This window comes from Aphis gossypii, unplaced genomic scaffold, assembly GCF_020184175.1.
Source record: "Aphis gossypii isolate Hap1 unplaced genomic scaffold, ASM2018417v2 Contig00595, whole genome shotgun sequence".
Lineage (NCBI taxonomy): Eukaryota > Metazoa > Arthropoda > Insecta > Hemiptera > Aphididae > Aphis > Aphis gossypii.
This window is the reverse complement of record NW_026083185.1, coordinates 19452-33132: the sequence shown is the minus strand read 5'-3', so window position 1 is coordinate 33132 and position 13681 is coordinate 19452. Positions and strand designations below refer to the sequence as shown.

The 13681-nt window shown below is 29.3% G+C and overlaps 1 protein-coding gene and 1 pseudogene across 1 annotated transcript; one reads left to right on the top strand and one right to left on the bottom strand.

Moving 5' to 3' along the window:
* Positions 1-6566: 6566 nt before the first annotated feature.
* LOC126554761 (uncharacterized) lies at positions 6567-7165 on the bottom strand. Its single transcript, XM_050209796.1, has 2 exons — positions 6824-7165; positions 6567-6779 (listed from the first exon to the last, which is right to left on the bottom strand). Exons 1-2 carry the CDS (start codon positions 7163-7165, stop codon positions 6567-6569), a joined length of 555 nt encoding a protein of 184 aa, XP_050065753.1.
* A 319-nt stretch (positions 7166-7484) lies between these two features.
* Positions 7485-11783, top strand: LOC126554759 (uncharacterized; annotated as a pseudogene).
* The last annotated feature ends 1898 nt before the right edge of the window (positions 11784-13681 follow it).

The following is a 13681-nucleotide window of genomic DNA, read 5'->3' as shown; positions in this document are numbered from 1 at the left end:
GTATGTGAGTGTTGCGTACAAAACAGTTTGATGACATTTGATATTCTCCTGATGAATTTAGCTATACAAATTTAATTATAATTAGCGAGTGCGTGTATTGATTATTTGGTTAATATTTTTGAGGTACTTGATAATATATATTTAACTGTATTGACACACATTTGTGTTAAGATCAATACAATTATGGACATTAACATGAACATCTCAATGGTTTGGATTAAGATAGTATTCAGTACGGTTCATTATTGCTATAATAAAAATAATAATTTTTCGTCACGGGCCCGATCGGCTCATATTTTTTAAGTATAAGATAGGCAATAATACTTCGAACATTTTGTCTTATAAAAATTAATAAATAGAATATAATATGTATAAATAAACTATTATGAAATTATTAATTAATGTGTACAATCAACCACTTTCTTATTTGCGCTTTCAGGGGAAAAAAAATAAACAATTATGTGATCGTCCATCAACAAAATTGTATAAGGTTTAAGTAGACTTTAAATCGTATAAAAAATTCAACCAATCAAAAAAGTGAATCAAACTCGCCAAGGAAATCGGGAATATTGGAGACTACAATTAGAATAGACTAATTTATTTTTAGATACATTTTGGGAGCAACACAAACTACCGTGCACGTATTCAATTTTAAAACGTCATGTTTTACATTCAGGAAGGGGGCATTTTATTACATTCAGTGGAAAGTGTACAGATTCTTCTTGCTATAGTGTCTTTTTTGCTGATATTGAAGATGAACCAAAGCTTAATGAAGATATACAAATTAATTTTTATTCACCTGAAACAATGAAGATACAACATCATGATGTGAAAAAACGTTATCTTCGAAACCCAAAACGTAAAGAAATAGGCGATGAGGTACTACGAGTAGTCGCACTTCATAGAAGACAATTTGCAGATGCAAATATGGAATACGGCGATGATGAAAGTTCAATTTTATATAATTCAGAAGTACTTAGAAAGGATAAACAAGATTCTGTAGATTTTAATCTAGGAACTTCTGGATCGGACTTTATTACATCATTAATAGAACTTAAACATAGTGGAAGTATCCATACGATTTGTATTGATAAATTTTTTGTGTATTATTGGTCACCACTACAATGCCATGTATAAGGTCATTCGTAAGGAAAATTGGGTAACTATGACTGTTGATGCAACTGGTTCACTGATAGCACCACTTCAAAGAACATCAAATAAAACATCTTCAGGACATATTTTTTTATACCAATTAGTTGTTAATAATTTGGGCCACTCTGTTCCAATAGCACAACTATTGTCTGAAAAGCATGATACATTATGTATTTACTACTGGATAGCTAATTGGATAACAACGGGAATGAAGCCAAATGACGAATATGTACTAGACTATTCAAAAGCACTTTTAGGAGCTACAACTCGAGCGTTTTCGAATAGGATGACATGGGAAAAATGTTCAGAATCGTGTTTTTTATGTTTAATAAATAAAGAATCAAACGTTCCTTCTTGCTTCATTCGCATTGACGTTGCACATATGATACATATGATCTGTAGGTGGAAGTGATTGCAAGGAAGGAAACAAATTAAACATTTTTACGTCCGTTCAATTGGATTATTGAGTAAGTCAGAAAGCCTTGAATACTTCGATTGTATATTACGGAACATATTAATTTTAGCAACAGCCAATTCGTATGGGACAAATACATTTGAAAATAAAACTCTGACTGAAAGGGTAAAAATATTTTTAGAAGAATTGATTTCAGGTATTGATAACTTTAAAATTCATGCAGATGATTCTAAAGAAATATAAATATTAACTGATTTTCATTGTGATACACATAATTCAGAGCTAAAAAAATGGATAAATAATATTATAACAATGTCACCCTTGAAGCAGCAGTTGAAGGTAATATATTGAACCCTTATTATTTTAAAGATTTAGTTAAGCCTTTAATTAATATATGCAAGGAATTCCCATTATGGTCTGCAGTAATGGTAAAAATATTCAGAAGTCCCAACGTAGTCGGATCTTCAGCAATAATTGAAGGTTATTTTGCTGAATTAAAATAAACAATCATCGATAATAGAAAACCTAGAATGAGAATGGATAAATTTATCGTTATTCATTTAAGAGTTATACAAGGGTTAATAAAATTAACAGGAAGTTTTATAAAACACAATAATTATGAAATAAATACTAAAGTGGACACAAATAAAATAAACAGAAATGTAATTAGTAACACTGAAGATGATAATGATGTGACTGAAGATAAAGATGATGTAATTGAAGATGAAGATTGTGTGACTGATGAAAATAATGAATTTAACAAAAATAGCACTGATAGTTTAATAAATGGAAGTTGTGAATTTATAGAACACACGAACTTTAATCAAAACGAAGAAAATTATCAATATGATGAACCAAATGAAAAAGGAGAAATAGCTGATAATGTAAAAATGAACACTGATGTAGATGAAAATAATTGGTTGAAAAATATTTACGATACTCATACATCTGAAGAAGATATTTCAGTAACTAGTAATAGTGAAATAATTGAGTTGACACAGAAAGAAAATTTGAAGAACAAAGCAAAAGATACAAAGAAAAGAAAATTGTTGTACTTAACCAGCCATCCAGAAATAAAAGCTGAAAGATTTTCAAAGTTGTGCATTACACTCGATAATGTACAGAATGGTAATTTTTTAAGCCCCACACCAATAAAAATTGGAAAAAAACAATCAAATACAAAGTAATCAATACTTGCCCATTTGATGCTGTAATTCAATCAATTGCTACTGGCTATATAGATACTATAATTTATGCAAATTACGCTGACAATACAACATACTTGCTAAACATTTATTAAACAATGGCGCAAATACAGAATTATATCAGAAAAGAGCTACAATATTAGAAAACACGGGACGTAAGAGACAATTGATATGTGGTTTTATAGAATTGGATTGCCAGTACAACGTAACAAATTTGATAGAAATTCTGATGAAAGATTCTCCAAGTATTTGGGAGTACCATACATGTAACATTGAAGCTACACAATCCATGGTTCCAAAAATATTTTTCCCAATAAATCTGACTGAGTTATTAAAAGGTAGGTATAGAAAATATGGATTAAATTTATCTTAATAATACCTAATTTAATATAGTTATTTTACTTTTATGAATCACCGGTTTAAAGCTTTGATACATAAATAAAATTTAAAGTTTTGTAAAATAATAACTACAACAATTATAAAGTATGGAGATATTTAAATAATACTAGCCAAATACCCGGCTTCGCCCGTGTGCAGTTATTCAATTTTTGATGTTTTTTATTTACCTTCTTTCTTTTTTCGGTCCCCTAGCAACATTCCTTAAATAAACGACGTGAATTTTCAAACAAAAATAATAGTACGTAAGTTGTACAGTTAAAATTAGAAAAGAAAATAAACTATATTTTATATAGTTGATCCCGTGCACTTCGTTTCTCGTTAAATATACCAACTCTATATGACTCAAACTTTGTTCAATTCGTTACCTATCTAATATTCGGTGGATTATGTTCTAGATTTATCTTAAGTTTTCTGTTTCCGGAATAAAAATTCTGATTCGCAGCAGTATATTATCAGGTAGACAATCTACCTGCGGTAGATCGCGGACCTAGTGCTGTTTGTACGTAAGTGTATGATTTAACTCTAATAAGTATCAAAGTTATACCAAGTTTGACATAATACGGTGGATTAATATTATCAATAGCTGACCCCGTGCACTTCGTTTACCGTTAAAAATGCCAATTCTATATAATATGATTCGAATATTGATTAATTTGTTATTTAATATTCAGTTTAACGGTGTTCAAAACTTAAGACATTTTTATTGACTATTTTGATTCTCAAAATACTTGAGCAAGCACCACTTTAAAATGCGAATTTTGTAAAATGTTTTCTTATTCCACACTAAATTTATGGTACGATTGTACGAAGGTACCGTGTAAATTGCAAGCATTAATCTATCATTGTTCACGCTTTACGTTTATCAGTCAGTGAGTTAGTCAAGTACGATTAAAAAAAAAAAAAATTTTTTAAAAATTACGGTGGATAAAATACAATAATTTGCCATCTCGTGGTTTTTATATTGTTTCCTGTTGGTAAAACAATAAAACTTGGTATAACTTTTATGTTAGTCTTTGATTTGATTTTGAGATTTAGGGTAAAGGAAGGCATATTCGTGATAAATTAACTAAATGTCTAATTACAAATTCAATTTCAGTAATTATGCTTAATTATTTTAATTGTTTGATGAACATAGAGTTAAGTTACTAGAATATATGCAGTTTTTGGACTTTTAAGTACTTTGATAAGTTTTTATAAAAGTGCAAAAGTCATAGAGAAAAGTTAGGTAATATCATGATATGGTATTTAATTTTGTGATAGTGGTTAGGTAATTCCGTGAGTATACAATAAATTAAATTTTGCATTCAAATAATTATTTATTAATAAAGTATAACATCTTATATAATTTAACAAAACAAAAAAAAAATATTTTAAAATCATAACAGTTCAATCAGACTTTAAGTTCATAAAATTAAGTATAATCAGACTTATAAGTAAAGAAGAAATTATAATAAAACTTTCATTATTTTATATTTATATCAAAAAAAAAAATAAATACCTATTTTTCACATAGGTAGGAACTTAGAAAATAAATTAACAGACCTTCATATCTTACATAAATATACGGATCCGGACATTTCGGCGTGGCCATCTCGGCGTAGTGCCATTTTGGCGTGTGACCATTTCGGCGTAGTCTCTTTAAATTACTTCATGAAATTATTTTTAAGAAATGCGTTTAGATAATAATTTTAGCATTAATTATATTGTATCTATATCATTTATCAGTTTATCTCACTGTAATCGGCTACCGTATCGATAGACGATTATTGAGTAATAATATAAGAAATAAGATAGTCAACTAGTCAACTAGTCAGTAGTAGTTATAGTAGTCAGTAGTCACCATGGCACAAGTAATGGAAACTTTCCGTGGACGTGTAGTATTTGTACATGATGGTTATATGTATATCTTTGATGCATTTAGTGCAAATAAGTTAAAAAAGTTTTGGCGATGTCGTTACAAAGATTCGTGTAAGGCAAGAATTCATACAACAGTTGACACTTGGAGGTAATTTATATTTTATTAATTTTTCTATCAGTAGGTATTAAATACATTTATTAATATTTTAATTATTAGGTTTTAAAACAAATAAATGAACATTCGACACATGATTCGGAAGCGGTTAAAATTGAAGCTAATTCTGCAGTCAGGAAGATGAAAAAACGAGCACGTGAGACAATGGAGCCTACATCAAATATTATTAATGAATGTGTTAGTGGATTATCACAAGCAGGAAAGGTAAATATAACAATTTTTAAATTTTTAAAATAATTTTTAATAATTTTTAATTTTTTAAATTAATTTAAAATTATTATTAAATTACTTAGGGAGCTTTGACGGCTGACGGAGCTTTAAAAAAACAAATAAGACGCATACGGCGAGAAATTAAAGCAGCACCTGATGCTCCAAAAGATTTGACTACCTACACTTATAATATCAGAAAATTACCAGTTCATACAAAAATTCAAAAATTCTACCAGGATGGTAAAGTAGGTTTATTCTTATATTAGTATTTAATTATATTGACTTACTTCCTTTTTTTTTATTACTACGTTTAAAAATTACATTGATTCGGCATAAGCATAAGGCTTTTTTTTGTTTGCTTCGGACCCACTTTTTACATTTTTTTCTTCTGATACATATATATGCATCCCTAATATGTCTCCACTTTTTGTCTTTAACTTCTTTTACTGTACAATTAAATACATATAATCAGGGCACAAATAATAATTATTTAACTAAAAAAATAATTCCGTCAGTATATTACTAAGTATATTTTATGAATTATATAGTAAAAAATACAAATTCAAACGCTTATAAAAAAAATAATATTCTGATTCTGAACGGAGCGACAAATGTGTGTTAGTTTTACAATGATGTGTGCTTTTTTTTTTTATTTAAAATTTCTTTTTATTTGCCTGTCATCACCTTTTAGGACAGTAATTATGCTAGGATTTTCTTTAATATAGTTCCGGCCGCGGAGAGAACGCTACTCGCTCGCGCATCCAAATGATCGAGCTCCGCGGTATCGTACCCAAATTTCTCCCACTCTACCACCTAGTCGCCGCCATAAATTCCCCCACTCAGTACGCAGTGACCGGTGGCTAATTCCACAGCTGCCGCCGCTTAGCAGTAAACGATGGTTGTATACACCGGCATAAGTAACACACTATGAAAAAAATAATACCTGGTGTCAGGCGTACCTATTGTGTATACAAAAACAATACAAATAATATCTATTTAACATCAGTATTTTATATATGCATTTATTTAGTTATTCTAACAAAAATTAGTAATTGTACATAACATAGATTACATTTTAATATGAATTAAGAAAAAAAAAAAAAAAAAAATATAAAAAAAAAAAAATCAAAATAATTTAAATAGGCACAAAAAATCAATCTGAGTCTAAATCCGAAGAACTTGTATCACCCCTTCCTATGGTAAGGATATGACGTTCTTCTTCGTCGGGTTGTCCGTCCATTACTTCATCGCTTAAATGATCAAGGTTCAAAAACTTGTCTTCCTCCTTTATGACATGTCCGACAAAATTAGTCCACATTTCTGGTGTTACATGTTCCACCCCTTTTTTTAGTAGCTCAAGTACGTCCTTTATTTTAAATGTGTGTTGTGTGTCCGAACATAACTTTTTACTGATGACCACGCGAGCTCTATCGGATTTAGCTCGCAATGGTATGGCGGTAATTGCAATACGAGTTTTTTATTGTCTTTCGCGTATTCGTCAATCACGTATTTGTCGTATGCATCTTTTAATTTTCTCACTTCTTTCATTAAATCATTTTTACACATCGGATGGATAACAATCTCACCTTTACTCTCGAGCCAATCTACGATTTCTTGTTTTTTCCAAGACATATTTGGTATTTTACATTTCTTCACCGAGTGATATAAGGCATTGTCCATCACAATTATGGCATTTTCTTTTAATAATGGCAGAATACGTACAAACCATTCATAGAATGTATCACCATTCATTTCGTCGTGGTAGTCTGTTGAATTGGTTTTCGATTCGAAACATAAAAGGCCCCCCGGGACAAAAGGGCCAAAAGCCGTTCTCCTAAAAATGATAAGAAAAAGAAAAACGAGCATATCAAATAGTATCTCATACCAACCAAAATAAAAGTAAATATTCCAAATAATAATTTAATATCAGTTCGTGTGACAGCCTGTTAAAATACATTAATTATTTATTCGTTTTCTTGATCTTTAATTATTTATTAATTTTCTAAAACTTAACTTCACTTAAAGGACCAACTCAGCGAATATGGCTTTCAGTGGTATTGATGCACTACGCGACCACGATTACTTACCAAGTATTATTTATTTCTATATATATGTATTAAACATTTTTTTCACACCTTTTATAAGCAGATGTACTCCTTATTATTTAGTGGTTTAAGTGTTAGAAATGGAAGGGGACATGTTAGGGACATAAGGGGCATCATATTTAATTTAAGTCTCCTAAGTCTAAGGGAATAAAACAACTCGGAAACGCTACTATACCTAGCCAAAACAATATATTTTTTTTTTTTCTGTGCTATTTATAGTTTATTTAAGTGAATATCAATTATATAAGTACATCCTCAAGTAATTATTAGTTATTACAAAATGCATTATACATAGTTTCAACATAAAAAAAAATACATTCAAAATAACACTTTAAATATTACTTAATTTCCTCTTAAATTAAATCCACTTGTTATTTTCATCGATTCAGATAATGAACTGCAGTATGAAGAGTTGATGGATTTCAACAGTTTTGAAGAGGAGGAGGAAGAATGTGTTATTGACGAAGAGGAGGAAGAAGATGATATTGAAGAAGATAACAATGGTATTTTATATGAATTATTGATATTGTTAGTTCTGTAGGATACCAATATGAATTTTATATGATAATTCAATTAATGTAAAATATTATTTTTGTACCAGGTCAACTGGCAAATATCCAGCGTCAGAGAGCCGAAACATTTACGATTTTACCTGGTGTCAGAATAAATTCAGTAGTATTTATGGATAACTTGTATTATAGGTATTATAAAAATGGTGCAAGGAACGATAAAACGTAAGTAAGGATTTAGTAAGCTAACAGATGTTACCAACACACTTATACATTTAAATAGTTTTTAAATAAATAGTTTATGAAATATAATGATTCATTGCTTACTAATTTGTATTATAATATTATTTATTAATTATTTTATTGCTATGTAGATATTTAATTTGTGAAAATCAAAAGACTGTTGCGGTACATTGTCCGTCAACAGCTTGGGTCAGGACTATGGACATAAAAAAAGGGAATGGTGATATAATGACTCGGGTTCAACACAACCATTTCCCTCCAAATGTTGACATTCCAATGGTGCATTTACGAAGAGCTATTGGTCTAGCTGGAACAAGTACCGGCAATTTGGCTACTTCAATCCGACAAATTTATAACCGAGAAGTTGTGTTGTGAGTAATCTGGATAAACTTTATATGTTTTTAAAATGTTTGTAATTATTAGCATAAATAAGATTAAAGTTTTAATTGTACAACCTTAACTGTCTTAGAAATCCAGAAGGTGCACAAAACTATACACATTTACAGTCCCGGTTTTGTCTGAATAAAATGCGACGTCGTCGTCGTCCAAAAATCCAACTACCATTGAACAGTTAGCACATATCCTGAATGAACCAACCACATCAACATCATATATTTCAACCCTGCAGCGCCCTTCTTCAAGGTTCATGAAATAAATTTCAAATATTTATTATTTACTTACTATTATTTTTATTTTATTTAGATTTTTTCAACATGGTTGTCCATTGATAGTAGATAGAGAACTAGTTGGAGTAGTATTTGCTAATACAGATGCCATTGGAAAATATAGTGGAGAACTACTCCAATTAATTACCATCGCAGGAGTAGATGGGACTTTTAAAACTGTGCCAAGAAATCCTCCTGATTTGAAAAAAGGCTGCCTGCTTACTTTTCATATAGTTTACAGAAATGTGGTAAGTTATTTTTTTAAACTATTAATTGTATATACAATTAATATGATTTTTTTTACCCAGTCTTTTCCAATGGTGTATGCATTGACTACAAGAATGACACAGTCCACATACGAGTCCTTCTTTAGAGTTGTACACCAGATTTTACCTCTGAACTACAACCAGTTAACCATAATAACAGATTATGAACGAGGTTTGATGAACGCAGTAAGGATTGTTTTGCCTCATACAAAGCTTCAGGGGTGTTGGTTTCACTACTGCCAAGTGAGTCGATCTATGATTTTTGAGAAACTGAGTACCTATATAATAAAATATGTTACTTTTATTAATGTATTCACTCATATAAATGTATTATTAATGTATTGAGTATTCACTAAATCAAATTATATAGTCTGTTATCCGGTACTGCAAAAGGAGCATGAACGGACTATTTCATCTATTTCAGACCAGTGTTGAGGCTGCTACAGTTTTACGCATGGTAATATGATATATGATGAAACATTTTTGTTATTATTAAATTTTCCTAAAATTAGTTTCGATTAAATTCAATTTGGGTTTTTAATTTGTAGGTGTTAGCTCTACCTCATCTTCCAGCAGAATCCCAAATTAATTGCAATTTTACAATGCTTGATGGTTTTCAAATAATCGTAGATTATGTCAACCAACAACCAGATATTCGCGAACGCCTACAAGCATTTCTATTTGGCTACATCCAAGATTTTTGGTTCATACAAATAACTGCTGCAAACATAAGTGTCTTTGGGTTAGAATTCTTACAAAATATCATACACAGTTTATTTTCATTTGTTGTAATATATTTTAGGTCAGAAGTTCGAACTAACAATTATGTCGAGTCTTTTCATGCCACACTGAAGACGCAGATTGGAAAACATCCCAATATCTGGGATTTCATGCGTATATTTAATTTAATTATATATTCATGTTTGTGAATATTGTTCTATTGATTTGTTTGTATTACAATGTATTAATGTGTTTCTATGTGAATGGGCATTGCCGATTTGACACAGAGTAAGTATACTAAACAGCTAATGTTATTAAGTGTCTATCAAGAATTGTGAATGCTGTACTGCATTGTTAATGAGTATGGTTCTATGTAAATGAGGTATCACCGATTTTCAGACACAGAGTAAGTATACTAAATAGGTTATGTTATTAGGTATCTATCAAGACTTGTGAATACTGTGCTACGTTGTTAATGAGTATGTATGTGTTTGTGTGGTTATAAGACTATTCGTCCTAAACATAAGGTCCTATACCAATTTTTGTTTTCAGTTATGTATAGAGCGAGGATTTTTATGCAATATAAAGTGTAAAAATATGCCATATAATTGCAATATAATTCAAAACTTTGAATTGTGTAATATTAAACAAAACATTTATTGGACTACAAAAATTAGACGAAAAATATATTGGCTTATAGCCTTAACGGACCGAAATTGTACCATTTGTGTACTTAATATATTATAAAAAATAATTGCTGAAGGTATAACTTATTTATAAATTAGTTCATATAATAATAAAATGTCAAATGAATTATTTTTTTTTCATATGGTGCTTTTTGTCTGGGAGTGGCCTAATTTGGAAACATGCTTGGCAGAATTTGTATTTGGTATAATTACCATCTAGCTAATTATGTATTTAGATTATTTGTATTAATTGAAGACTTACCTACTGTTATTATAGAGAAACTATTGATAGTTGAGAATCAATATTATTTGGAAATGGATCAAGTTCGCAGGCATCTCCAGGTAAAAGCTTATGAAATTTTATTCTGAAATCAAAATACCTATATATTATTATTATTTAAATACATTATAAATTGTAAGATGTATCTTAAAAATATTTTCAGATCAGATCTCATCTATCTCAGATTGATAGAGCAGAAGTTACCAGTACTATACAAAACTATGTTGGTATACTTAATGAGAATGGAGATTTATCCATGTTTTTACGAAGAGCAGGCCATCTTATGGATGGTTATTATCGAAAACAAGTTCGACCGCAACCATTGGTATACTTATGATTTATATTTTATTTGAATACCTACTTATGTTGACTCATTATGTTTTTATTAGGAACAGTAATTAATGTGTTTGCCACTAGCCAGTAACTTTTAATATGACTTGAAACAATTTTATTCATACCAATTTTATACCATACCAATTTTATTTTTATAATGTTTATACACAATTACTTGTAAATAATTTAATGTATACCTCTTTTATTGTTATAACTTTTATATGAAATTACTTATGAACAATTTAATTATACACACTTTTATAAATAATGACTTGTAAATATTCAAGGCTGTTAACTATTATTTTTAACTCATCAAATGTGTAGGGGATACTGAGTAAATAGTTATAAGTTACCCTTATGAATATGTAATATTATAACCATTAATTTTTTTTACTTATTATATTTATATTAACAATTAAATATGTACTACTTAGTACCTACTTTATATATATATATCATTGTATAAGAAAAACGATTCTGAGCCAGGACAGTCAGTCAGCCTATGATATTACTAAATATATTTGATGATATTATTATGAATAAAGTAATTTATAAATAACCTATTTACGTGGAACCTTGTTTTAAATTTTCTATCCATAGCTATAAAAGTTTATTGCTATTTTAGTTAGTCAAAGATTATGATTGGAAACTTACCAGAGTTGTTGAGAGAATTTGTGTTGCTTTCTTCAAAAGGTATAACCATTGCAGGATAATCCAAACATTTTGCAACTCCAAGTTTGATGGGTGTGATTTCTATAGAGTAAATGCAGTTTTAATTTTCAAATGAAATAAATTTTACACAAATGTTAATTTTCTTACTATTATTATCATCATGATGAATAACAACAATAATTGGTTCCCTTTGTTCTTCGGAAGACTTGTTCAACTAATAAAAAATATCGGTATAATTAGGGCTGGCCCTAGTTTAAATTTTGTACTCAAGATTAATCAAAAATCATAAAAACAATGTTAGGTGAATACGGTTTATCTATGTTGCGCATGGGTCTGAGAGAGAAACAAATATTGCGTTGATATTATCTCAAGTTAAATGTTCAATAATTATTTTATTAAATATAATTGAATAATTAATAACGAATACGATTAGTAAAAGTCGTATATTATTATCCAAATGGTAGCGACGCGAGTATGCGACGATGCCTATTGCATATACAATCATGAAAAATTATAATTTGTCATGTGTACAATTTAAAAGTGAAAATGTAAAATTATCAGTATCGTCGGATCGTATTGTTTTCAAATTGCATGTACAACATATAAAAATAAAACGAAATAATTGATAGCGTCAGCGTTCATGCGATAACACTAAGCATCGACCGAGAATAGGAATTATTAGAACTATTATTAACCATAAGTCTATAACGCTATTTATAAAATATATTTTTATGCAATATCTCAAAAACATATTATAACTTTATGAATTTAATATTTATGAATTATTTTTTTTCAATTTAACTACATACTAGCAACATACAACATACCTAGTTTTCATGACGTAATCGCGGGGCCCTAAAATTCGCGCGGGGGCTAGGACAAATATCCCAATTGACCTACCCTATATAGGACCGGCCATGAACTTACCCATATCGATGCATTGACTTTCATCATCTTATGATCAATTTAAGACATTTCTATGTCATGAGTCAATATTAGATGGAAATTCTTCAAGTAACCATTGTTCCAATTCGGATGTTTTATCCATTTTAATATATTGTAAAATGTTATATATTATAGCAAATATAAGTATAAATATAAAATATTAATCTCAATATAGGAAAATGCGAAAACGGATTAACAAATAACAATATTTAAACAACAGATATACATTATTAAGGCGATGGTACATATATAGTACATACACGACAGCCAACGACTAAAGTGAAATTAATAATTATGAAATAGCATTATGATTTAGACCCGACGCCGCCGACGGTACTTTTGAGTCCATTGTATATTATAATCAGATTTTTCCCCTCTTTTAATATATCGATATTTATACAAAAACAATATTTATAGACACAATTGCAAACAATTCTAGCGGATAAGAATGCTAAAAATAATTTTTATACGTGTTTAAAACCAGACTGAATACAGATAGTATAATTACATAATATAAATATATAATATTATGCCTGTCGCCAAGACTGCTATGCACAGTTAAAACGTGCGGGCTGCGGGTTCAGTTTCAAAATAATCGATTGTTAGGAAATACAACAATAATTGAATATTGCATGAATATTAATTATTTGTGGCATTGCATACATAATATGACACTTATATGTCAATACTGAATACAAATACATAAAATATAAGTTTTATACATTTTTATGTTGGTAATGTCATTATGGTAACGGTGTAGGGAATTTATGTTTTAGTGTTGGTATACATGATCTGAACAAGTTTTTCTTTTTTTTTCTCAGCTCTTATCAGTTTTAAGAGAACG

Coding starts and splice junctions, on each gene's coding strand:
- LOC126554761 (XM_050209796.1), bottom strand. CDS start 7,165: ATGAATGGTGATACATTCTATGAATGGTTTGTACGTATTCTGCCATTA. Junction 6,780..6,823: donor TAGAGCTCGCGTGGTCATCA/GTAAAAAGTTAT, acceptor TTTAAAATAAAG/GACGTACTTGAGCTACTAAA.